Here is a 27,571-nt window from a genome sequence, read left to right on the forward strand (position 1 = left end):
AAGAAGTTAAGTGACGGCAGTTGGAAATTCATTATTAGCACAGAAAGAACCTGCTATAAGTAACATAAGTAATTTAAGGTTTGAGTCGAATGTCAAGTCCACTATGCTTAATTCATTCCTACATTTTATTTTAACTAATGTACCAGCATTTCTATAAGCACTAATGTGACATATCTTTGTAGAAATATTTGTGTAAACTTTATATATTGAATTGGCTGATGAACCTGCACTGTGTAATACATCTGTGAGCAGAAGGCAAGAAATTGGGCCAATCCTGTTTTTAGAAATTTGAAAAGATTCTTTCTGAATCGCAGTTGTGCCAGTCTCTTATCAGGAATTACCTCACCGACAAAATTATGCGCAGGACATGCTTTTAAAATAATAAATACCAGGTTTTATTGCTTTGATTAAGGGTGTGCAAATATTTGATATGTTAACGTAGGCGCTTTGTCAATACAACTATTTTCTAATAGTCTTCGAACACTTAAAACATTACCTGTGCACTAATAAACCTCAAAGTGAAGCAAAAGTCTGACAAATGTCACCCCCATGGGCATAGTATAGGCATAAAACAGGAGAGTATGCATAGTAGAGGAAGTATACACTTCTGAGGTAGCTAGACTTTCCTGTCTATACAGAGATCATTTGCACTCTCTGAAGAGCCCTTTGTATGCGAGTGATTTCCTCATTTGTTCCTAGTGATCCGTTAGTGCTTTTAGTAAACTATGCTACATAATGTGATGTAATTACAGGAACTTGCCAATGGAATTAACACTTGGAATGTGTACATTGTTTTACCCATATTTTGACAATAGCTGTGCATTCTTCAAAAACAGTTTGGAACATATCCTACATTTGTTTCAATTCTGGCACTATTCGATTTGTATTTCATTCAGTATGCAAAAATTACTTCTATATAGGGCGACAATGTACCTTCATGTCATTAGAGGACTTATGCACAACCTCGATGACATTAAAGAACTCTTACACAAACATAACCCAAAGGTGCTGTGTGTTCAAGAGACACATCTTAAATGTACACAAACAAACTTTCTTTGTCAATACGCCATCTACCGTAAAGACCGCAATGAGGCGAATACGTCGTCTGGCGGTGTAGCAATAGTTGTAGACAAGTCCGTAGCTTGTTACCAGGTCGCCCTTCAGACGCCCCGCCCCTTGAGGCAGTGTCAATTCGAGCAATTGTTTCTAATAAATTGATCACTGTATGTTCCTTATACATATCCCCTAATTTTCATTTGGAAAAAAGTGATTTTTATAACCTAATTGACCAGCTTCCGGACCCTTACATACTCGCAGGCGATTTTAATGCCCACCACACCATGTGGGGAGACTTGCGATGTGACGCGAGAGGTCGTTTCATTGAAAATTTTCTTGTGAACTCTGGTGCATGCCTCTTCAACAAGAAGGAGCCAACTTATTATAATCATAATAATTCATATTCATCAATAGACCTGTCTATCGGCTCGGCTTCAATTTTCCCGGACTTGCAATGACATGTAATAAAATATCCCTATGGAAGTGACCACTTCCCTGTAATGTCAAATTCAATGCCTCAACATGAATGCCCCCTACATTCACCACGGTGAAAACTAGCCTCTGCCGAATGGAATGATTTTAAGGAAGCAACTTACTTATAACGAGATCTTATCACTGATTTTAACATAGGCAAAGCAGTAGCATATTTTACTTGTTTTATAATCAACGCAGCTGAAAAGTTCATTCCCCAAACACAAGGTCTCTCTTGTAAAAGACGGGTACCCTGGTGGAATGAACAGTGCAGACTGGCACGAAAGAAACAAAACAAAGCGTGGGGTTTGCTGCGTCGCTCCCCGACTGCAGAAAACCTCATAGAATTTAAGCTGACAGTCACAAGGAGGGCGCACACGGAGACAGGCAAGGAGGGCTAGCTGGGAGAGGTTTCTCTCGGGCATCACTTCCTACACCCAAGAGTCCAAAGTTTGGAATGGTGTAAGAAAGATAAAGGGGCAACAAATCTACCCTCTGCCCTTAGTGGACTACCAAGGGACTACCTTGGAGCACCAGGCGAACGCTCTGGGCGAACACTTCGAACATGTATCAAGCTCCACACATTACACAAAATCATTCCTCAAATATAAACACTTAGCTGAACTTAAGACACTTGATCGTAAATGCTGTCCGGATGAGCCATATAACCGTCCTTTTAACGTTGCCGAGATTAAAGCTGCATTGAGCACAAGTAGAAGCTCTGCACCGGGAGCTGATAGAATCATCTATGACATGATTAAGAACTTACACGAAGACACAATAATGACACGTCTGGCACTTTTCAATTCTATCTGGGCTGCCGTTTACCTCCCATCCTCATGTAAGGAAGCTATTGTTATTCCCGTCTTCAAGCTGGGCAAAGACCCTTCCTTGGCGGCAAATTATCACCCGATAGCTCTTACAAGTTGTCTTTGTAAGCTATTCGAAAAAATGATTAATTGTAGACTAATACATTTCCTTGAACTGAACAATATGCTTGATCTCTATCAGTGTGGCTTCAGAGAATGACGGTCCACGACTGATCATCTTGTATGCATTGAAGCAAATATCCGCAATGCATTTGTACATAAACAGCTCTTATCGATATTCCTCGATATGGAGAAGGGGAACGACACGACGTGGCGATACGGGATCTTGCGAGACTCGTCGGGGATGGGCATCCGTGGAAATATGCTAAACATAATAGAAAGCTATCTGTCCAAACGCACCTTCCGCGTGAAAATTGGCAATGTATTGTCGCGACCTTTTACACAAGAAAATGGTGTACCTCAAGGAGGTGTGCTTAGCTGCACACTCTTTATCGTGAAAATGAACACCCTTCGTGCTTCGTTGCCGCCAGCCATATTTTATTCTGTTTACGTAGATGATATACAAATAAGTTTCAAATCCTACAACCTTGCAGTGTGTGAGAGGCAGGTACAACAGGGCTTGAACAAAGTATTGAAATGGGCAGACGAAAATGGATTTGAAGTGAACCCGAACAAAAGTTCTTGCCTGCTTTTCACAAGAAAGAGAGGCCGCGTTGCAGATCCCAATATTGAAATGTATGGCCAGCAAATCCCTATGAACAAAGAGCACAAGTTCTTAGGCATCATACTTGACTCTAAACATTTATTCCACACATAAGGTATCTCAAGGTGAAATGCTTAAAAACAATGAACTCATTGAAAATTTTATCCCATACAACATGGGGCAGCGACAGAAAATGTTTGATGAATCTTCACAAAAGTCTCATTCGATCACGATTGGACTACGGTGCCGTGATTTATCATTCTGCAGCCCCGAGCGCGCTAAAGATGCTAGATCCGGTTCGCCATTTAGGAATTCGACTGGCCATTGGCGCTTTCAGAACAAGTCCCATTGAAAGTTTGTATGTCGAATCAAATGAGTGGTCACTCCATCTCCAGATAACATACATCAGTCCAACATATTTCCTGAAAGTCCACTCTAATCCTGAACATCCGTGTTTTAATACCCTTAACGATATGACATATGATACACTCTTTCGTAATCGTTCCTCTGTAAGACAGCCCTTCTCACTTCGTGTGAGGGAGCTTAGTGTTGAAATGGATGTCCCAATCCTCAAACATCGCCTAATGCCTCCAGCTAAGCTGCTGCCTCCTTGGGATTGGCAGATGATACAATGAGATGTATCTTTCCTGCAAGTTACAAAACACGCTGCAGAGATTGAAATCCAAATGTATTTCCGGGAACTCCAATACAAACACTCCTGCACGGAGTCCTACACAGACGCATCGAAGCCACATGAGGGGGTGTCCTATGGAGCCGTCGACCCATCCTTCTCGGAATCCGATGTACTGCATCCGGAACAAGCATCTTTGCGGCTGAGGCCTACGCACTACTGTCAGCTGTAATGCATATAAGGAACACAAAAATCAAATAATCTGTTATATATACGTACTCCCTAAGCGCTGTGAAGGCTTTGATGTCATTTTGTAAGCACAAAAATCCAGTAATCAATGAACTATATTCCGTCCTGTGTAAAGCATATATATGTAACCAGCATGTCATCATATGCTGGGTGCCGGGTCATAGGGCCATCGAAGGTAACGTTCTGGCGGACCAGATGGCCGCATCAATTGCATTGTATTCTGTTCATCCTACTGCTGCAGTCCCTGTCACAGATCTAAGGCCCTTCTTGCACAGGAAACTGCGAAACTACTGGCAACGCTTGTGGGACAGGGAAACAAATAATAAGCTGCACGTAATAAAGCCACTATTAGGGTTCTGGCCTTCTGCAATAAAATCACGCCGGACAGATGTCCTATTCTGTCGTCTTAGAATAGGACACACATTTGGCACCCATAACTTTTTACTCACCGGAAATGACCCTCCAACCTGTGGCAGATGCGGGGAGAGGCTGACTGTGCTCCACGTCCTCCTGGAGTGTCGGAAAGCCGAATCTAAGAGAAGGAGACATTTTTCCTTAGCATACCGTCATAACATTCCTCTTCATCCCGTAATGTTTCTCGGTCCAGAACCGTTTTTTATTACAAACAGTGTCCTAGGTTTCCTCAGAGATGTTGTCCTACACGTTATTAGTCCCATACATTCATAGCGCTTCCTTTCTTGAGAGGATGCCGCTGCGATAGTCATACTGTATAGCACATACCTCCAGGCCCTTGTGTTTCAAGGGCTCTGGCGAGTCAGTAGTGCTCCAGGTAATTTTACCAACTCACATATCTTTTATAATGCATCATTCTCTCACGATGGATTTTATTGCTCATAGAACATGTTATTATCATTGACATAATCTTATAACAGATAGATTTTACGCACTCTAGAGCGACTATTTTTAAGGCCCCTTTACAGCCACCTCACATCAACCTCATTGAACTCATAACTACATTGCGAATTCATCAACACTATCTTGGCGCTCTTTGGCCATACCTGGCCCTTGCGCCAATAAAAACCAAGCATTCATTCATTCATTCGAGTCCAGTATTAGGGTAAACGCAAGTACAAGGGGACAGGACCTGGCCATGTCGCCTTGCGTGTGGTATCAGGGGATGAACAGAAGCGCAAATGGAAGGGTCTGCACGGCACAGCCACCTGGTGACATAGAGTTCAACCACACACAGTAGCAGTAACAAAATGTAATCTTCTTTGCTGCTGGTGTAAATTTTTCGCAGGAGTGTAATTGTTAACACATTGTTTTTGTAAATGTTTAAAATGTTTTACGCTTGGTTAGAGCAATATTAGCTCTTTAGGCTTTTAGGCTGGTTAAGCTCTTCGCCAACGGGTGGCTGGACCATGGAGACCGATCAAGCAGCTCACGTATGTCTACGCTAAAGTTCCTTCATCAACTTGAGTTTATGCCTCTATCGTTCTGTCGAAATATTCAGGTAGTGTGTGATTACCGGAATACCAGACACTTTCTGCGTTACGACAGAATGCTCGCAACGCACGCTGCTTCGTAGCTCTCGCTTGGGGTCGACAGCCAAGCGGCTAGCGGAGAGGTTTCTCGCGGGCGGGGGCGGGCTCCAAAACAACCGGAAATGGACGATGTGACTTCGCATTGTGACGCAGAACCAGTGAAAGCGCAGCTTAGCCCCGATCGCTCGGCAAACGAGTTGAGGAGGAAAAGCATAGCTAGGGAGGAGGGTAACTTGTAATCGCTTGTAGCTCCATTAATACGTAACACTTCACTTAAATTGTGGTGCAAATGTTTCACTTAAGCTGTACCCTACGCATGTACAAAATCTGTCCAAACCGTTTCAGGGGCCCTTCAACATCTCCTAGTTATTATGTTATAGTTATTGAATTGTCGTCTTGATGGCGTTTCATTTGATATCCATGACGCTATTTTGCATTAAAGATAGAACATTGTGGTCAGCGCATCACTAGTAATCACTAATGACTCAGCGTTATCTTTTAGCATTGGTAACAAAAATGTGTTCGTTTTATTACTGCTGGATTGATACCAATGATGGTATTCACTAGTGACTTAGGCATACAGCTTCATAGTAGGTATAGTTGAGTCGCTTCTTTTATGGCATTTCATTTGATATACATGATATCATACTGTGCAGTATAGCGAGATCACTGAAGTGCGCATTGTATTTCACTTGTGCTCACTAATGACTCAAGCTTATCAGTTTGGTGTATAATGCAAATAATTATTTCATGAGAAATTTAGTGTTAATGATGTTAATGAAGCATATGCATAGCTTTGCAGTGAAGCATGATAAAGATGAAAGTGGCCACTTTGATGGAACATTGTGTGTGTCCTTTAGTTATACGCATGTGCACACTCTGTCCCCAGTCAAGGTACAAGCACCGAGATGTCTTATAACTGTACTGGCATCCATTCAGAGATGTTTTTATCACTGCTGTGGCAATTTGCGGCCTTCCTGGCTGTTACATTTTCCCGGCTGGTATGGCATTTACTTGCATAATGATCGCACTTGCGTAATGATCGTACCCCTGAATTTTGTCGTCAAAATTAGATTTTTTTTTCTTTTTCTAGCCGAATCTATCCAAGGCAATGATGAGGTTTTACTTGAGGAATAAAAGTTCGTGAAAGAGAACCAGATGGAAAAGGAGTTGGTGCTGACAAATTTCAACTGAAAGAAAGCCCAATTAAAATTCCGAAGCGGACAGCCACAGGGCTAGACGAAGTTCCCGTTAGGCTGATTAATCAGCTAGGTCAAAAAGTAACGAAGCCCTGTGGAAAGCAGTAGCAAAAAGTCTAAAAGATAGACGAATACCACACAGTTGGCGACAAAGTAAAATAAATATAATTTATAGAGGTAAGGGGGAGAAAAATCGAATTCACTTGTATAAATTGTTGACCATTACATCTGTAATATACAGGTTAGCAATGCAGGCAATTAAATTAAACTAGAAGATCGGGCAGAGAATAATGGCATTTTAGAGGAACTCCACGATGGCTTCATAATAGATAGGCATCTGGATTATAATTTTTTCTCCATGCTCAGTCTATTGAAGTGTTCAGAGTAGAAAAGAAACAGTTGTATGTGGCGTTTTTAGAAACTGCAAGAGCAACAACATAGGCCACAACATTTTGTGGTATATTCTCGAAGGGGAAGGCTTTGGTGACAATTGTCTAGAGCTTTTGAGAGAGATTTACCTAGAAAATACCGTTTGCATTGAATGAGAAGGAATGAGGAGCAAGGAGAAAGTTGATATCAACAAGTGACTGAAGCAGGGGTGCCCGTTTTCCCCACTGCTGTTTATGATGTACATCGTGAGGAGGGAAAGGGAGCTAGAAAGAAGTCATATCGGGTTTAATCTCTTATACAAACAAGCCGGTAGAGTAGTAGAGCAGCAGCTTCCAGGTTTGTTTTATGCGAACGACATTGTGTTCCTAGCTAAGACACAGAGTGACATGTAATGTCTGGCTAATTCTATGGAAGGGAAGGCGATAAGTTATGTCTGAAATGTAGCGTTAGAAAATGGGGTGTTACAGTATTCATTGAAAACAGCGAACAGACAGTGACAATACCGCGCCAGGAACTATCTTGCGTAAATGAATACAAATATCTCGGTATACGAATAAATGAAGGCAATAAATATATGGAAACAGGAAAAAAGAATAAAGTAAAGGGGAAGAGAAATGCGGCCATAATGAAACACAGAGGGCTATGGGGATACAATAGATACGAAGTGCTGCAGGGCATGTGCAAAGGTGTAATGGTTCCAGGACTTACTTTCGGAAATGCGATTGTTTGCTTGAAATCAGGGCTACAATCAGGACTCGATGGCAACCAAAGGTCAGTGGGACTCCCGCATTGGGTGCTCACGGGAGGACTACAAATGAGGCTGTCCAGGGTGATATGGGCTGGACAAGTTTTGAAGTGAGGGATGCTCAAAGAAAAATTAATCATGAAGAATGACTGAGGAATGTGGGAGAAAGTAAATGGGCTGGGAGAGTGTTGAGATATCTGTGCAGGAAAAACATTGATTCACAGTGGAGGAAAAGAACTAGGAAGATTACCAGCAAGTATGCGGCCTGTGTGAGGAGCAACACAGCTACAAAGAACGTCAAGCGAAAAGTCAGAGGCTGAAATAATCTCGTGGGTGGCGGCAATGGAAAAGAGACCTACCATGAGTAACTCCTTGAGAGGAAAAAACGAAATCTGGAAAGAAACAGTTTATGATATTTCAAATGGAAGTTCATTACTTTTCGAAGCGAGATCAGAATGCTTCGGAACACGCACTTATAAAGCGAGATATAAGAAGGAAGAAGCATATGCTTGCTGCGGTAAAGCTAGAGAAACGATGGAGCATGTTTTATTAGATTGTGAAAATATCTGCCCAGCGGTCTATTCAGGAATCACGGTCCTCCTTGACGCCCTTGTGTTCAGCAAGAGCATGGAGAAAGTAAACATGTCCACAATAGAGATTAGTAAAACGTGGTTTGAAGCTTGGCGAAAGAAAAATAGGTAAACGAGAAACAACGGTGGTGGACAAAAACAATATTCACTGTAGGGTTTCAGAAATTTTGTTTATTTGAATTCACCATGGGTTTTTTTTCTTTTCCTCTCGTTAACATAGTTAACATAGGTATGGCACTGGGCATTAAAATAACAAGAGCTTGGTGGCACTACCCATCGCCTCATTCCAAAGAGGACTTGTAACGTTCTCACACAGACACACACACACATGTGTGTGTGTGTGTGTATATATATATATGTATATATATACGTGGACACCCTCCCTGCAGCCGAAGGGTAAGTTGGGCACAGTATAAAACTAGTGTGTGTGTCATTCCTTCGGAGCCACCGACGGTGCTTGGTATCTCCCTTTGCAAATACTACAATACCTTCGCCTGCTATTGTGTTAAAATCCACTGCACTTTCCAACGGAGCCTACTATTCCTTGTTGGTTCCAGCAATCATTTACCGCTATTTTGTGATGGCAAAGCACAAGGAGCAGAGTGCACTCCAAAAGGAGTTGCCCTATTTTTGCAGCTCTGAGCCGCACCAAACATTGTAAAAATTTACTGTAAGGTCAGGATCGGGGTGTGAATTACTGAAATTTGGATTTGAAGTTTCGCTCCATGACAGCACAGCCTGCCCTGCCACAAAGCCACACTTCAGGGCAAGGTTCTCGAGTACTCACACTTTCGCTATCTCCTTGGGAATCCCACCCTTTTTCCACCCCTGTGTGTTGAAGCTCCCTTCTCTCCTCCACTGTCGGTCATTTTCCTCCTCTGCGTGGGTCGCCATTTTGCATTTAGCAGGCAATGGTGCACATGGTGCTAGCAGAGTTGAACTTGGGTCACGATAAGCTGTGATCAACGGCCCAGCTCCCATCTCGGGAAACAGTAAAGCAGTCATTGGCTTAAGATACGACATGGACAAGTAGTTAATCCCATAATGGATGCTGTTTTGTACACATCTAGGGGTTGTGTATGCAGTTATTTTCATGGGTTATACGCGCATATTGTTTTTTTCTTTCTGGGCTGTTCTGAAAGAGGATGCAGGTTGGCAGGTTATATGGGAAAAACTGCAGCATTTCCTAGCCGGCTCCTTCAAATCTCGACTTTAGATAATGTTGCCAACGTTCAGTGCGTGATCAAGAGGAAACTCACTGATGAAGTCTGGTATGAAACAAGTTTGTTGTGCCAGTTTGTGCCTGCTAATTACTCCGTCTTACGATGTGACAGGTTCAAGTGGTAGGGGCGGGGGAGTAGCTTTATTTATTCACAAAGGCATTGATATTGTAGTGATACCGAATCTTCCTAACACAGAGTCGGTATGGTGCAAATTATAAATAGGTGATCTTGTGGTGGCTACTGAGTAAATAAAAATAACCTTTAGGAGTTCTTTGTTTCATCGTACTTGAAATCACACTGAAGAGGTCCCAAATCAAATGAAAAAGATAGCGTGTCATTAAACTTAGCCTCTGTGTTCTTTTTTGCCATTTCTTAATACCTCTTATTTACTTCTTTTTTTTGTGCAGCATCGAGGCCTTTGATTTCTGCATCAACTGCCAGATGTGACAACTCAAAGCAAGGATGCTTCCACCGATGTCAGCTATGTGACTATGAGACTGATGAACTATTCCTTCTGGAAGAACATGCCAGCGACCATACTGGCGAGAAACTGTTTCATTGCCCTTTATGCCCTCAGAGCTTTCCACAGAAGCAGAGACTGAAAACCCACCTGCTCACCCACACAATCAAGACACCATTTCAGTGCACTTCATGCTTTCGGAGCTTCTCGAATAAGACTCACCTGAAAGTGCACTTGCGCATCCATACGGGCGAGAAACCGTTTCATTGCCTTTTGTGCCCTCAGAGCTTTTCTCAAAAGCACAACCTGAAAACCCACCTGCTCAGCCACACAGGCGAGAAGCCATATGAATGCCCTTCATGCTCTCAACGCTTCTCGCGCAAGTATTACATGAAAGCCCATCTGCACACTCACACAAGTGAGAAGCCATATCGGTGCCCTTCATGCTCTCAGAGATTCTCGCGAAAGTATGACCTGAAAGTTCACCTACGCACCCACACAGGCGAGAAGCCATATCAGTGCCCTTCATGCTCTCAGAGCTTCTCACAGTGCAGCACCTTCAGGAGACACATGAGGCGAGAAGCCATTTCAGTGCCCACGCTACCTTCAGAGATTCTCGTTCAGAAATGCCCTAAAGATACACCAGTGCATTCATACAGGTGACCGGCCATAAAGTTGCACCGTCTCCTCCAGGTCCTCATCACTTGAACGGACTTCAGAGAGCACAGCACCATGGTGCTGTAATGTAGGTCAACAATCTTGTTGAACTAGAGTCTTAGTTCCTTACTCTTAGATTTTGTGCTGCAAGATTAGACGGTCACACGTGCAATGAAACGACAATGGGTCCATTGATAAAGCATGTGCGTGTGATGACGGTGAAAACCTACGGTCGTAACTTTTTTCTGAGTGGATTCTAGTTTGGAAATATCCTTTATGCGTTGAGGCGACCAAACTACAGAAGCATACTCTAAAACAGGTCTAATTAGTGATTTATAGGCTGTAAGCTTGCACTCTTTAGTGCCTTGCTTTAAAGTTCGTTTTAGGCACCCTAATTTTTGCAGCGCTTTATAGCAGACTATTGATATGATTATGCCAACTAAGGGTTGGCATAACTAAGGTTAGGTTAGTTGTGAAAGTAAGTCCAAAGCATTTGCACTTGTTAACTTCGTTAATACTGTACCCTTGAGTGCCGTACGTGAATTTTAGGGGCTGTTTCTTGTTAGTAAAAGTCATTGCTACAGTTTTGCTGAAGGTAATGCTCATCTGTCATGTGTTACTCCAGTCTGAATATGATGAAAATACGTTGTTAAGAACTTCTTTATCACGAAGAGTACAAATGTTGACATAGATCACGCAATCATCTGCGTAGAGACATATTTTCACTTGTGTGCTTCTGGCTACTTCAATAATGTCATTAACATATATGATGAATAAGAGTGGCCCGAGAACTGACCCCTGCAGCACCCCTGACATGACCTGAGCTATAGAAGAGGTTTTGCAATTAAAAGTGACGGATTGAAGTCGGAGGTGCAGGTAATCGGATATCCAGTCAATTAGTTTATTACCAGGAAAGATTGCAGCAAGTTGTAGAAGTAGTTTTCAATGGCTTACCCTGTCAAATGCTTTTGAGTATTCGATAAAGATGGCTTCAAGCTGACCGCGGTTATTTGGTGATGTGGCTATGTCATGCGTAAATTCTAATAATTGTGCTGTAGAAAATCCTGGTCGAAAACCATGCTGCTGTGGGGACAGAAAGTTATTTGCCGATAAATACTGAATGATGTGCTCGAGAAGTTTGCAACACGTGGGCAGCAACGATATAAGCTTGTAGCTAGTGATTAGCTGTTTGCTGCCAGATTTGAAGATGGGAATGATGTTAGCTTGTTTTCAAACCTGGGGAACTGTCAACGTCTCAAGAGGTTTGTTAAATACAACTGTCAAGTACCGGGCATTCCCTTCAGAGTATCACTGTAAAAATTTGTTTGGCACTCCGTCAGCTCCAAAACGTTTTGTAGTATCAATTGTTAGTAATAATTTGTGAACACGAGCGTAAGTTATAACGAGAGCAGGACGCTCGGGTAAGGTGTTGTTAATGCAAAAAGGGGGACCGACGCCATCGTGCTGACAAAACACAGACTGAAAGTAAGCGTTGAAAGTTTTGGAAATAATCAGAGGAGGGATGATCGTCAATGATCAATGGTGAAGTTTCAGGAGCAGCCGGAAGCACCGTTTTCCAAACATCGATGAGTTTTCTTTCAAGAATGTTGATAACATGGTGTCGAAATAAAAGGGTCTGGCTTTGTGAATTTTGGTTTTTAATTCGGACTGAAGCAGGTGCAGTATTGAGCATTGGTTGCTCTGACTCACATTTTTGTTTCCGGAGCCTCTTGATGCCCCTGATAAGATTAATAATGTCCCCATTACACCAAGGGTGCTTCGGGTTGCGTTTCACCCACTTCTTGGGAACGAACTGTGAGATGCATTTCTTAACAATGTTGCAGAGCATATCAAACAACTTGTCCACACTGCAAATGCTGCTACATTGTAGAAAAGCGTCAGAAGAGGATGCTAGAATATTACGAATGGAATTGTCAGCATGGGAAAAATTATTGACAATCTGAAAATCAAGTCTGGCGCTCACAAGTGACATCAACCTTCAGCAGAACTCCCTTGTGATCGGACAGGCCTTCTATGATTTGGCAGTCCTATCCATTTTGTAGTAACCTTTGGTTAAGGAAAATCAGATCAAGGATTGAGCTCTCACGGGTAACGCTACTAACAATCTGTGTCAGATCTAAGAACAAAACTAAAGTCAATAAGCGAGTCACAAATTGGCCTGTCACGACCATACGAAGCCAATGTACTCCAGTTAATACAAGGGGTATTGAAATCACCAGCAAGGATCAATTTACAGTCGTGAAGCTTGTGTTTTAATATATAATTGCAACAATCTGGAAATATATTTTTGGGGGGAATCGGGAGGCCGGTATAAAGTGCAAGTAGCCACCACAAGATCACCTATTTATAATTTGCACCATACCGACTCTTTGTTAGGAAGACTTGGTATCACTACAATATCAATGCCTTTGTGAATAAATAAAGCTACTCCGCCGCCCCTACCTCTTAACCTGTCACATCGCAAGACAGAGTAATTAGGAGACACAAACTCACCTTCCGTGACCAAGTCGTTTAGCCAGGTCTCAGTGACACAGATCAGAGATGGTTGGTGTCATTCAATTAGCCAATTGAAGTGAACTGGCTTGTTCAATAGGCTGCGTGCATTTATATTCAAAAGGGTTAGGTTGTATGTTTCCCGAAGTAACTCTGTGCTGATAGTGGTGGGTATGTTGCTGGAAGTTTTGATAAGCGACTTGCTAGTGTCATCCCAGGAGTAGCAGATGCTGTCTACTATCAGAATGTCAAAGCTCAGTTGAACCTTGTTCACGTTCTTCCTAAGCTCGACCGAATTACCCACAAAGCTTTGTGAGTTTGCCACACAGGGAAAGAAAAATTCTCACTGATATGAGTATCTGACTCTATGGATTCAAAAGCATTCCTTAGTATCGAACTCTTCACTCTGAAATCGAGCAGTTTAAGTATGATAGGTCTCACCTTTGTGCACCGAGCCTGTGACACCACTCAACGCAGTTGCATTCTATTTTCAGTTTTGTGGAAAGAAGCTTCAGCACAGTGGCAAGTAGTTGCTCTTGGAATTCAGGCGATGCCACAGGCACACCATAGATTATTAAGTTGTTCCGACGTGATTGGTTTTCTAAATCATTTTTTCTACCCAGCAGTTCGATGGCTTTCCTAAGGTCGTCGACTGTTTCTTCTACAGTATACACACGCTGGTCGATGCCAGTGGTGGCCGACGCCTTGCTTCTATTTTCGAGATCCTATCTTCAAATGCATCAATTTTAGCGGTCAGACTTACTAAACCTTGGCTGAATTCTGTTTGCCCTTCTAGCAGTTCCGTGAGCACATGTTCAGATTTTGTGTCTGGGCCAGGGTTTGACTTTACATCACCCGACATAATTAGCAACATTCTCAAGGAATGCAACAAACAAGAAAAGGTACACAAAAGGCTCTCAGGGTCCAGCAGCAGCAGCAAACAACGATCGTCACTTCTGAAGCAATGCACACGGTGTCTATTACTTACCTGCAAGATGAAGCAAGCAACGTTCAGACAGCCGTTCGCCATGCTGCTACCGGACCCACTGAAGAGCAGAAGCCGCGAGTCTGGCTTTATATCGTCCTGCGACCTCGTGAGATTTGCAGCAGTAGTCCGCCATCCACTGTTTGACCAGCACCGATGAAGTTCGTTGTCGTCGATAAGCAGGTTCTCGTGTGATACGAAATCACACGTGCCGTTGAAGGTGGAATCCATGTTCGCATGTACTGGAACGCCACGCAATCGACAAATGGAAAAAGCATAGTCCTCCGGATAGTAGCGGTCGAAGCAAGCAGAGATCTGCAAGATGAAGCAAGCAAAGTTTAGACAGCTATTCGTCATGCCGCTACCAGACTCCCTATTAGTCGCATATTTTAACGCCTTGTAGAATACATCAATTTTGTCGACTTTATAGATGTCCTACTTGTAGCATTTTACAGAATTGTGATATTTTTCATTGCCGAGTTAGATGTAAACTTGATAGTTTCATTTTCTGAAAATTCGTGATTTTCAAGATTGTTATAAAAAACTGATGGCCTAAATAAAAAATTCACTACCAACTATCACTAGATTTTATTTCCTTTATATGCAGCAAAACCTCGTGGTCTGGTGCTGTAGTTGTCAAGAAGAATGATTTCTCCTTTCCCACACAATCAGAATGGAGCCCCGAAGCCTAAGCTTGTTTTTAAAGGGTCCTTGAAACACTTTTGCGGGGTCACCATATTTTTTCTTCATCTTTTCTCAACACGTTATCGAACACAGAGCAAAAGGATTTATGAGAACTGACCCACATAATGTCGTCGTAGCTGAGAAAGAAAACAAAATACAGTTAAACTTTAATTAACAGAAGTCGGCAAAAAATAGCTATTTGCTTTGTTATATTGTGGCTTTTCATTATTCGAAAATTAATCGATGTTCATTTGTATCTCAAAAATTACTGTTTGCATGCCCCAGCAAGCTATGTATGTTCACTGTAATCATTATTATTACACTACAGATGTCTGAATGATGTGTTCTTTAGGCTCTGTTCTTTTTTTCAGTATTCTCATTGGTACATATGAACTTGTTCTCTTAGACCAATTCATGTATTTGTTGGCTCTTGGTTCTGGTCTACATAGTTCATCGTGGATTCTTTGGATCTTGTTCTATTCGTGCCTTTCTGTTTTTTTTACAAATGGGTACTTTTTTAGAGGAATTGATAGTTCAGTAAGCTTTCCACTGTCTGTTTTGCCAGAGCACCAAATAAATGCCAGTGTTTGTTGAGCATTCATTGTCTGTTCTTGATATTTCAATAATTTATTGACAGCATGCAATATAGGGATGTTAGCATTTTATTGTATCTGGGGCTGCAAGGGAAGTTTAATGACGGCAGATGGAACTTCATTATTAACACAGAAGGAACCTGGTATAAGTAACATAGATGAGCAATCTAATGTTTGAGTCGAATGTTAAGTCCACCATGCTTAATTTATTCTTACATTTTATTTCAACTATTGTACCAGCATATCTATAAGCACTGGTGTGACATATATTTGTGGAAATATTTGTATAAAGTTTACACATTGAATTGGGCCTATATATAAACCTGCACTGTGTAATACATTATCTGCAGAAGCCAAGAAATTGGGCCAATCCTGTTTTTTGAAATTTGAAAAAGATGCTTTCTGAATTACAGTTGTGCTAATCTCTCATCAGCAATGTCCTCACCGACAAAATTGTGAACAGGACATGCTTTTAAGATAATAAATACGAGGGTTCACTGTTTCGATTAAGGGCGTGCAAATACTTGATGCGTTAAAGTAGGCGCTTTGTCAATACAACTATTTTCTAATAGTCCTCGAACACTTATAACATTACCTCTGCACTAATAAACCTCAAAGTGAAGCAAAAGTATGACATATATCACCCCCATGGGTATAGTATAGGCATAAAACATGAGAGTGTGCGTAGTAGAGGAACACGAAGATATGTACATATTTTTACCCATATTTTGACAATAGCTATGCATTCATCAAAAACACTTTCAAACATATTCTACATTTGTTTCAATTCTGGCACTATTTGATTTGTATACTATTCAGTATGCAAGAAATTCTTCTATATAGGGCAACAATGTACCTGCATGTAATGGATAAACATATTTGAGGCTTCTCTACTTTTTTCTTGTTGCGCAAGTTGCAGTCCTAAGGATTACTTCCACATCCACTCAGCCATTTTGGTGGCACATATGCCTTCAGACTGTGGCACGTTACATCCACGTAAAGAGGCACCTGCACCAACATGTGGCCATTTCAGTGCTGGGTCTTCTTTCAAGCTTGCTTATTTGTAACTTGGGAACTCGGATAGCAATTGTCTATTGACACCGTCATGCGATGTAGGTGTCAGTGTATTAAGCCAAATGTGAATTAGGAACATGCATGCGTGTGCAGTATGCTACATAACATTCTGTTACACAAGTTTTACTGTATGCTCAGATATGTTGAGCTGCTGAGGTAATTCATAGCATGTAACAGTATAATGTGAAAAGCTGCTCCATTATGTTTTAAGAATGCCATGAAACAATTTGAAAACACTTATATGACGTGACACATGACACTGGCAACACCACAATACCAAAGTCAGGGATCGTGCCAATTATGTTGGTACACAGCGTGGAAATAAATATATTGTAATACAACTTAACAAGTTTAGTTATATAATGATATAGGCAAGGCTATGCAGGGGTGCTGAATGTTGCGGAGATATTTTTGGTAATCATTTCAGAGCACACGTTTCAGTGGCCACAGCCATGTGATATTCCATGATGTGACTGCTCAACAATGAAGCATTTGTTTATTCATTATGCATACAAAAGATTCCTGTGTGCAGTAAAATACTCATTAGCGAGAAATTATTAATGTTACACTGCTCATTAGGACATGTTGCCAGTAAATCGTTGCCAAATTGAACATCCTTGTGCATAAAAGTGGTTTACATGTGCACAACAAAGGTAATTGCACATTGTTTTTCTGAGTTTGTGCCTTGAATTGTGGGAAATTCTCTGTGGTTAGGTGAACCAATTTGTGGATGCCTTGTTTAGTTGTAGCTAAGCTACATTTCTGAAATGTTTAGAACATAAGCATTGTAAATGTACTCGTGTATGAACCTACTTATTTGTATTGTTGGAATGTTGTCATTCTGCCATGAGTGATCCTTCTTTGTACGAGTGCATTGAAGCAAAATGGCAATACCAAATTCTATTCTATGTGTACACCATTTTTGTCATATGAAGGCTCTTTTCACTTTAAGCGGCAGATTGAAGCCTTCATAGATCGCTTCAGATTTCATTAGAATTTACGCTTGCATAGTGACCTTTCTTTGATAGAATCGTGCACACTCACACAAAATAGGGGTTCTCAGAACTTTTGGCTTTGGCGATGCTCCACCAGCTTTTACATAGTGCTGCAGAACCCCTCCCTTCCTTTTCGCAATGATCTGCTTACACACAGCCTTAACATAAGGGCTCATTTAGGCTTATGGAGAATGGAATGGCGATAAGGGCGGACGTTGCTGCACACTCGGTGCTGTGAGCACAGAGAAGCTGTCATGTTTTGGGAGGATTGGGGTGGGCGAGCCTTTGAATCTGCCTTAGTGTTGCTGCCGCGTCTGGGTTTGGCCTCCATTATGTCCATTTCTATGTGTTGTCGTTACTCTCGAGGGCCATTTGTGTTGATGAGGTACGTACGATGATGTATGGACAATACTTTTCCCCACTCTCTGTAATGCGCTGTGTGGGCCATCCATCTGGCTGCCATCCTACGCACAGTGCGCCATTAACAGTATGTTCACGCAAACGGAGGGGTGTCACATGCACAAAAGCCTATAGTATTTCTTGCGAAGAAATTTTACAAGGCATTCACCTTCTGGAACGGTCTTTGGTGTATCAATCGCAGTGCTAAGCATAAATGCCCACATCGCGTGGAATGTAGCACTGCCCCTCGCCCACAGCAAAGTGTTTATTTTTTATTCTCTTTGGCTGCTACTCGGCGTAACGTCAGTGTGAATCTACATTACGCATGCAAGGTCGTTTTACTACGACTGCAACAGACTTAAAGAATGTGTTGTGCATAATCCATTGTTCATAGTCTGTTAAATTCGCACCTTTTAGTACAGTTTTGGGAGTTGTCTTTGTCCGAGAGACCCAGGGCACGTTTAAACTAGATGGCGAGCATCAGCTGCAGATACACGAGCGGCACACTGCGGACACTGGACAATGTGTACGTAGCGCTGACCCCAGGCGGAAGTGATGGCTAGTTGGCTTAACTCTTTCTGCACCATGGGGAAACTGGGTGTTTTTTGCAGGTTACACCACATATTTTTTCTTAACTACTCCACTCAATATTTTCTGGAATACATAAACAAAAAGCAGAATGAATGCACTTTTCACGCATAAAAGATTTATTAACGAGATCTATGGAAAACAGGGGAAGGCAGGAGATGGAAATTCAGGACGATGAGCAAAAGGAGAACAAGGGGAAAACAGGAGCGAAGGTTTCGACAAGTGGACTTGTCTTTTTCAAGGCGACATATTGATTAACGAGATGTATGTCATAAAACAGACATAAATTGCCAAAATCAAGATTGTGTCACAAAATTGAGCAAAGTTTGTAAAGAAATGCTTGTATCTACTAAGAAAAAAATGTAACATAAGATGTGAGACATGAAAAATGTATTGGCGTCTAAGAGGCACTATATCCCAAAAAATCAATTTTTCATTCAACAGGTTTTCCACTAGAAAAAATTAAGTGCAAGCACTACAGTTTGGCGGGCCAGGCTGCGGCCACCGATATTCCGGAATGGCTTGTGTCATCGTCGCTCTCAATGTTTGACCAAAAGGCAGCATTCTCAGACTTGCTGTTGCTCGATCTACCAATAAAATCTGCTGCAGACACAGCGGAATCACGAGATCTGCGATCTTTTAAAGCGCGAGCGCCGCTCCCCGAGGCGGCCATTTTTGCTTTCTACTTTGGCAGTAGCAATACTTCGGAGTGCGTTAAAAAATTAGCGCCTCGAGGGGAAAACGCGAACTGCTTAGAAAACAAAAATCTACTTCTCATTTACATCCCATGGTGCAGAGTGTCGGCATTTCAAAAGCGGCGTTTCAAACCATTGATAGCGGGCGTCCATTTTTGCTTGCTGCTTTGACGATCTCGAAAACTTTGGAGTGCATTCAAATGTTTTACCACCTGGGGTAAAAAGCGAACTGCTTAGGAACCAAAATAGTTCTCTTTCATGTCCGATAGCGCAGTGTCTCCATGGGTGGTGTGAAAAGTCTCGAAACCGGCGTTTCAAACCATAGTTAACAGGCTAACGATGCCCAATGGGCATGGTACGGAAAGAGTTAGTGTCCAGACAGAGACTTCCTCCACCAGAGAAAGATTGTGGGCAATGGGGCAGACGCGGGGGATAAGTGGAAACATGTCCCGCTGGATAATGGATTTTCTGCTTGCAAGTAGACAACGTTTTGCTTAACTGCACCCAACCTGTCAGTGTAGATGTAGGTTATGTTGATGTTAGGGAAGTTGCTAAGGGTTTTTGTCGCATTGTGTATAACGTCCAGTTCAAATAAGGGGTCTGAATAGTGCGTTGTATAGCTTGATGTGGCTTGGATCTCAGGGTGTGTCAGGTTTCAGAAAGCTCTTTGTCCTCTTCTCGAGTTAACTGCTATGTCTGCGTGTGTCACGGAGCATCTTGTAGGTATACGGTCGTTTCAATTGTTGCAATTTGTTGAACTCACGGCCGTAGCTTCGTCGTCTTGTGAGTGGTTATACAAGTTGTTATGTTGCTGCGTGGGTCGTATCGCGAGGCACCATCGCGACAAGGCGTATCGGCAATAACCTTTTATTGCCGTCACGAAATAAACACAGAACAGTGGGAACTTGATAACTGCTACAATATATACATTCTTGAGGCCGGGAGAGGGCGCTCTTCAACACAGGGGTTAACTGATGCAGATACGTCATCCGCTGAACTCAGCGGCCAGAATCAGTACACAACACTCCTTCCCCCTTAGTTGGTACTCAACAGTCAGCCAATGCCAGCACAAAGTCCCGAAGATGTTGTGGGGTCTTCCGGGAACGCTGCGAACGGCGTGGGCCCGGCAATTCTACACTTTGCTCTGTTGGTGCTGGCTGAGGTGCTGCTATGTCGTCCGAAGGAAGCATGACTGTTGGTTGCGCCTCGGGAGGTAGCATGGCTGTCGGGTGCTCCTCGGTTTCACGGGGATCTGGTGTCTTGCTGCTGCTCATTCCGCCAGGTGAAGGGCTTGACGAAGGCTGAACCTCAGGCTGTCCTTCAGGTATAGTTTCGGCTAACCTCATGGGAATGCTGCTCCGCCGACGAAGCTGGTCCACGTGCCGGCGACACACACGACCATCCGGAAGAGCAACTTCATAAGAGATCGGGCCAGTTGCTCTGGAAATCACAGCAGATACCCATGGTGGGCCCTGGCCGTAGTTACGTGCAAATACAAGGTCGTCGGGCTGGAATATGCGTGGTGTCGGCAGAACTTCTGCCAACCGGGAGGACTTGTCAGGGGCCCGGTCCGGATGCAACCGATCCAGCATGGTAGACAGTCGGCGGCCCATCAACAACTCGCACGGGGCGCGGCCCGTGACTGTGTGCGGAGTTACATGCTGCTGTAGCGTGAAGTCTACCAAGCGCTTTGCCCAGCTTCCTCGGATTATTTGAGCTAATGCCTCTTTGGTGGTCCGTACCATCCTTTCGGCCTGCCCGTTCGTGGATGGATGGAACGGTGCAGATGTCACTTGGCGGATGAGGTTGGCATCCAGGAACCCTCGAAATTCTGTGGATGTGAATTGCGGGCCGTTGTCTGAAACAAGGGTATCTGGCAGGCCATGAGTTGCGAACAATCTTTGTAAGGCAGTGATTACAGCACTCGATGTCATTGACGACATTAGTATGACCTCCAGCCATTTGGAATACGAGTCCACCACAATCAAGAAGGTCTGTCCTCGGAAGGGACCAGCGAAATCAATGTGCAGGCGTGACCATGGTGTCCGGGTCGTCTCCCATGGGTGCACAGGTGCCCGAGGCATCTCGGGCCGTGTTTCCTGGCAAGGAAAACATCGCCGGACCCATTCCTCAATGGCCGCATCCATGCCGGGCCACCATACATAACTGCGGGCAAGCGCTTTCATTCTGACGATGCCAGGGTGTCCGACATGCAGAGCTTCAAGGACCCGGAAACGCAACTTCTGTGGAATCACCACACGGTCACCCCACAGTAAGCATCCCTTGTGGGCGGACAGTTCATGTTGCCTGGACATGAAAGGTGTGAACTCGGAACTCGGAGCGCACCTTGGCCACCCCTTCCACACCCAGTTGAGGACACGGGAGAGGATAGCATCCTTGGCGGAGTACTTAGCCACATCGTCTGCATGGACTGGAGATTCTGGAAGTACGTCCAGAAGCATGACGACCTCTGCTGGCGAAGGGTCATCCTGGCACTGGTCCGCTTGAGGCAGTCTGCTGAGACCATCTGCGTGGCCTAACTGTTTTCCTGGTCGGTGGTGCAGAGTATGCTGGTATCCATTAAGAAAAATGGACCAACGCAACATTCGTGGTGAAAGCATCTGTGGCGTTTGCCGGTCTGATGTGAAGAGCCCCAGGAGCGGCTTGTGGTCTGTATGGATCTGAAATGGGCGGCCGAATACGTAGTCATGGAACTTCTTTACTCCGGCAACCACAGCGAGTGCCTCCTTATCAATCTGGGCGTAATTACGCTCCGTGGAGGACAAGGTTCTTGAATAAAAAGCGATTGGTGCTTCCGTGTCATCCGGCATTCTGTGACTCAACACTGCTCCTATTCCGTACGGGGACGCATCGCATGCAAGGATCACCGGCTTCTTCTCGTCGAAGTGTGTCAGCACCTGGTTGGATGCCAGTAGCTTCTTCACATTGTCGAACGCGGTTTGTTGTAGGTTTCCCCACAGCCAGGGGACCTTCTTGTCCAACAAACGGTGCAGGGGTTCAGCAACAGTTGCCTTGTGTGGAAGGAATGCATGATAGAAATTGAGAAGACCCAGGAAGGCCTGCAGCTCGGCTCTGTTCAACGGCCGCGGTGCATTAAGGATGGCTTGCGTCTTGGCCAGTGTGGGGTGGATTCCCTCAGCATCGACTCGGAAACCCAAAAATTCCACTTGAGTCACTCCTAGCTGGCATTTCTCCTTCTTGACCTTAAGCCCTGCATCTTGGAACCGCTGAAGGACCTCTCGAAGGCGACTGAGTAGTTCTTGGTGCGATGCACCTGAAATGAGGACATCATCAAAATATGGAATGACGCCTGGTAGTCCGCGCAATAGGTTCTCCATTAAACTCTGAAAGATGCCAGGTGCGACGCTGACACCGAACTGTAATCGTCGAACGCGGAAAGCACCCCGATGCGTCACAATGGTCTGCGCCTCTGCAGATTCATCAGTCACTGGGAGCTGTTGGTAGGCCTGTGCTAAGTCTAGCTTCGCAAAGACAGTTCCACCAGAGAGGGATGCCAGCAGGTGGTTGACAGCTGGTACCGGATACGAGTGCTGCTGCAAGGCTTTGTTGATGGTGCACTTGTAGTCTGCACAGATGCGGACGTCCCCATTTGCCTTCAGTGGCGTAACAATAGGGGTTTCCCAACGAGCGTGGTCAACCGGCTCTAGGATTCCTTGTGTTATCAGCTTGTCCAGTTCGGCGTCGATTTTCGGTCGCAGTGCGAAAGGAACCCTTCTTGCTTTCAGGCGGATAGGCACAACCTCAGGGTCAAGTGCAAACTGAACGGGCGGTCCCTTGTAGCAGCCTAGCGTCCCGTCGAACACAGAGGCAAAATCCCGGAATATGCTATCAAGTGAGGATGGTTGCTGATCGATGCGTTGCACTCCCGTGATATTGATACCGAGTGCCGGAAACCAATCCAGCCCGAGAAGACTTGGGCGCTCGCCCTTGACAATGACCAGGCGCAATGGGCCGTCAAAATCTTTGAACTGCACTCGGACGGTACCAACTCCTCGTACAGCGATACGGTTTGCTTGATAGTCCCTCATGACAACATCAAGTGGCTGTAGGTTTCTGACACGCCCCTTTGGAAAAATGCGTCTGGCTGTGGCGTCGGAGATAATGGAAAAAGTTGATCCCGAATCCACCTCCATCTGACACTGTGTGCCTTCGATTTTTACACTCACATGTATCTTCCTCTTGGCGGGTTTAGACAGTTCGTTGATAGCAGTAACTGCCAAGTCGTCGCAGTATGAAATGTTTGTGCGAGGAGCGGTCTTGAATTGTTGCATCCGGGCTTGATCTTTGGCATTTCGACGTGGGCTAAGCTGCCTCCGGGACCGGCAGACCTTAGCAATATGACCGGTGGTTTCGGCGCTAGGTGGTCACGCAGAACGGCGAGGATTGTTTCGAACGGTGTATCCTTCAGCTGGGCCGGTGCTACGAGCGCCCTGGCTAATTGAAAAGTGGCGGGACCGCAGCGGCTGAGGAATATCGACCTCTTCTTGCTGGCGTCCGTAACGTCCTGCGCCTCGAGGAAGAACTGGAAACGTTCTGCATAGTCCTCCCACTCTTCAGGGTGGGTGATGTCGAAAGGCTCGAGCCCCTCCGTTGTGGTGGCCGTCATTGTGAACGAGTACGGACAGGAGCTAGCTTCCTATTGCGGCGGTCTCATTCAATCCCATCCTCGTCGCCAGTGTTATGTTGCTGCGTGGGTCGTATCGCGAGGCACCATCGCGACAAGGCGTATCGGCAATAACCTTTTATTGCCGTCACGAAATAAACACAGAACAGTGGGAACTTGATAACTGCTACAATATATACATTCTTGAGGCCGGGAGAGGGCGCTCTTCAACACAGGGGTTAACTGATGCAGATACGTCATCCGCTGAACTCAGCGGCCAGAATCAGTACACAACACAAGTAGAATTCCAAGGTGAAAGATCGTCCAAGTACGTATACTCATGGCACAATTTCCATAGATATAGGAATGGAGTACCGTGACTATCGGTATATGTGGCACTTTTTAAAGGGGTCCTCAACCCCCCCTCGGGCTTGGAGAAACACAATCTGCTGATAGCATGCACTAATGTGAACATCTCAGCCAAATTTTGGACTTAAGCAAGACGTGCGTAGATCGTAAGTTCACCTTTTTTCTCATACGCTCTCCTTTTGAGACGCCAACAGCAGCCTGACAAGAGTTAGTAACAGCTAGCTGCTCCTAACTCTTGTTGGGCTGATTTATTTTCTAATACAGGTGATTCCAATATGGTGCTGCTGTTAACGAATAGCTGGCATCAATCAACAATGGCATTTGGATCAGCGAGCTCCTTCCTATGGCTACTGTGTATATGTATCCACGGAGTTTAATAACCAAGCTTAATTAAGCGAAAATTTGGTTTCGAATTTCGATAATAATTAGGTACTTCCGGAACCTCACGCTCGGCCGCAGCCACCCACATAGGGATCAAGCTTTTGCCACCCTGCCCATTGGTGCTGCAGTCATCAGGTTTCGTTAGTTTTGAACACTGAACTAGCATTGAACCATGCAAACTTAAGGTCACACCACACATACGCTGGGACTTTTGGGCGCAATTCTAGAGCAGCTGATTTTTCTTTGCCTTGCAGCTCATTTGTGGTTGGTAGATTGGTCCTATGCAGCTTTTATTCTTTCTTTTTTTATTAGTACTATTGCTCTTGTTTGTTGAATTTGCCGTTGCGAACAGGGTACATGTGGGATCTCAGCATGGCCGTTCTTCTCCTACGGTGCTAAGATTTAAACTGGTTCTTGAGTTTGTTGCTGCTGTTGCCACTCAGTTTTGTGCGTAGATCACGAAAAAAAATTTCTCCATAGTGAGGCTTCCTGTTGCAGATAATGTACAAGTAGGTGAGCTGTGGCTCATTTTAATGGTACTCTATGTAGCGTCTACGTGTACTATTTCCTGCCTTGCATTTCATACTGTTACCCTGTTTATCTCGGATTTTCGTGGCTAGTGAATCGAAGACTGCTCGCCACAATGCAGAAGGCAGGTGTTCAGCAACCCAAATGTAAACAATGAACGCAAACATTAAGGAATGTGGCCCAACCACTGATAGTTCTACTCAGGCTCAATTTTGCTCAATGGTTTGCCTGTCTTTTGTCCAAGAAGTTTTCTGAGATTTATTCCGGCTAAATTTCTGAGCTGCTGTTAAGTATTGCTTCTTGGAAAAAGTTGATGCCAACTGTCGGCCAAGGTAGTTTGGGGATGTCATGGATCATCATGGGCAGCTGTTGGTCCCTGAACTTGTGTTGTCTGCAGTGCGCACACCTTTCTACTTTCTCTTTGATGTTTGCTGTGTTAAGGTGTTTATTTGGCCGGCCTAGGAGCAGCGCAGCAGCGAGATTCTACGCAGAGCACAGGCTCCGAGCGAGAGCAGCATTCAGAAGCAGAAGCACTGAAGAGGACAGCCCACTAGAAAGCTTCGTTTCCTTCTAATCCTTCTGTATAGCTGACATACCGTGCGAAGACATACGTCTCTGGCACTTTGCTTCATCTTTTCTGTGCCTCATGTGCCGCTTGCAGGAGGACTAGGACTTGGTTCGTCATGTCATGGTAAAGGTGAGTCGGTTGGATCGAAAGCGGACATCGTCTTCAGCATGGATCTCTTCACGACATGGCCAGTAGGCTCGTATTTGTTCCGGGACGGACTTTTTGTTTTCTGGCCTTTTTATGCTTGCATGTAGCTTCAGGGTACAGAGATCCTCATCTCAGTTTGTTTCACTTGATCTGCTGTGGTCTTTTTTTGGAGACTCGTAGATGACGTATACTTGAAATTGCTCTTGTTCCGGCACATTTTCTTTCGAAGGAAACCGAGACAGGGCATCTGCTATATGAAGATATCGTTTCCAGGTTTGTATGTTATCCAAAGTGAGTATTTCTAGAGTATCAGGCGCATTATCTGCACACTTAGTGTACGTTGAGAGTGGATTCTTAAGATCGCCTCGAGTGGGCGGCGGTCCTATTCCACCAGGATTCATGGCTGTGTAAAGACGTAGTCGTGAAAGCGGGTGCAGCCCAGAGCCAGCGCCAAGATTTTTTTACTAGAGGGAACTTGTGCTTTGTTTTCTGTGTTTTTAACTGGGCTGAAGGCCTTCTGAACACATCAGTGTGAATAAGCTATGCCAGCATTGCAGTAAGATATATATTAAGATTTGGCATATTTGCACAGCAGTGCTTAAGAAACTGAAAATTTATATAACACATGGTACAGTATAGACATAAAAAACAGTATTAAATAAAGAAAGAAAACAGGTAGCCAGCAGCAACAAAATAACATCGGTTGACTAGGTCGCAATATAGCTTCGAACGAGTACATTTCACAGCAGGAGAGAGGACAAACGCCACTAAGCAAAGTGGATATCAGTTCCAGCTTTGGTAAAGATGCACTAGATAAAAGAAAAAAGTGAATACACTCTTGTGGCACTGGCCGGTGATTCTAAACTCTGGAAATGGGAAAAACAATGAAGAAAAGGTGTAGTGGCAAAGGAATAAAAAAACATAAAAGAGAGGACGGAAGTGCTAAAATAGAGCACGCATTAGGCATTTCAGTCAGCATCACATTTGGTCGCCCAGTGCAGCAGGTTTCACAAGCGCTAATAACAGCTCTCAGACTATACAATGTTCACACAAGCTAGGCCATCGACGTGACCTCGGACATACAACCCTATGTGTTGTCTCTTTCAAGGTGATGACAGGGACAGAGAAAGGTTTCGTCACAACCACAGATGCCAATGCCTGCGCTGTGGCAGTACAGACAAAACACAGCTGGGATTTATTCGATGGTGAAGCGGGTGTTCTGCAGATACCGTTGTGGGTATCGGTCCTACTCCCGCGCTGCACAATTTTCTCACGAAAATGCCGCAAATATACAATTGTGTATGATTATACCAGCATACTAGTGCAGATGTATACGTTGATTACTGTGCGCACCATCAAATATGTCAACAACACGCTGAAGATTAATCTTATTGGCGAGAGATCGCTCAACCGCAAGGAAAGCTAGGTCGCTCAGACAGTTATTCATCCTCTTGCTGCGAAGTTTTCAATCTTCGAAGGCACGAAAACATGCGCTCACAAGATGACGATGCCGGTGTTGTCACAGCGATAATACCTAGATTGTGCAGTTCGTGGAAGGCTAGTTTATGTTTTCATAAGACACACCAGTTGCTGCAATGTCTCTATCTTGCACTTCCTTTCGGCTTTAATGCGCTGAAGAAGTTTCATTATCAGCTTGCATCCATTTTCAACGGTTTCAATGTGGCATGCATTGTGCT

The 27,571-nt window shown here is 44.1% G+C and overlaps 2 protein-coding genes across 7 annotated transcripts in view; one reads left to right on the plus strand and one right to left on the minus strand.

Annotated features, from left to right (window-relative positions):
• LOC139048777 (zinc finger protein 271-like) overlaps nucleotides 1–10,136 on the plus strand; it is a 93,883-nt gene extending 83,747 nt beyond the window's left edge. For all 5 annotated transcript variants that reach the window (XM_070523376.1, XM_070523374.1, XM_070523372.1 and 2 more), the window contains exon 5: nucleotides 10,000–10,136. The gene's annotated coding sequence lies outside the window, so the exon portion shown is untranslated. The remainder of the gene's footprint in view (nucleotides 1–9,999) is intronic.
• The window catches only part of LOC139048779 (uncharacterized), a 193,125-nt gene that overhangs the window by 1,716 nt on the left and 163,838 nt on the right, over nucleotides 1–27,571 (minus strand). The window contains exons 1-2 of one of the 2 annotated variants that reach the window (XM_070523388.1): nucleotides 14,212–15,435; nucleotides 4,390–4,472 (exon numbers count right to left, since the gene is read on the minus strand). In XM_070523388.1, the coding sequence (XP_070379489.1) occupies nucleotides 4,390–4,472; nucleotides 14,212–14,565 (437 nt within the window). In that variant the 5' untranslated portion in view covers nucleotides 14,566–15,435. Of the gene's footprint in view, nucleotides 1–4,389; nucleotides 4,473–14,211; nucleotides 15,436–27,571 lie in introns of those variants that run through there. The other variant, XR_011507903.1, reaches the window with a different exon arrangement.

The sequence above is a fragment of the Dermacentor albipictus genome, chromosome 8 (genome assembly GCF_038994185.2).
Source record: "Dermacentor albipictus isolate Rhodes 1998 colony chromosome 8, USDA_Dalb.pri_finalv2, whole genome shotgun sequence".
NCBI classification, from domain to species: domain Eukaryota; kingdom Metazoa; phylum Arthropoda; class Arachnida; order Ixodida; family Ixodidae; genus Dermacentor; species Dermacentor albipictus.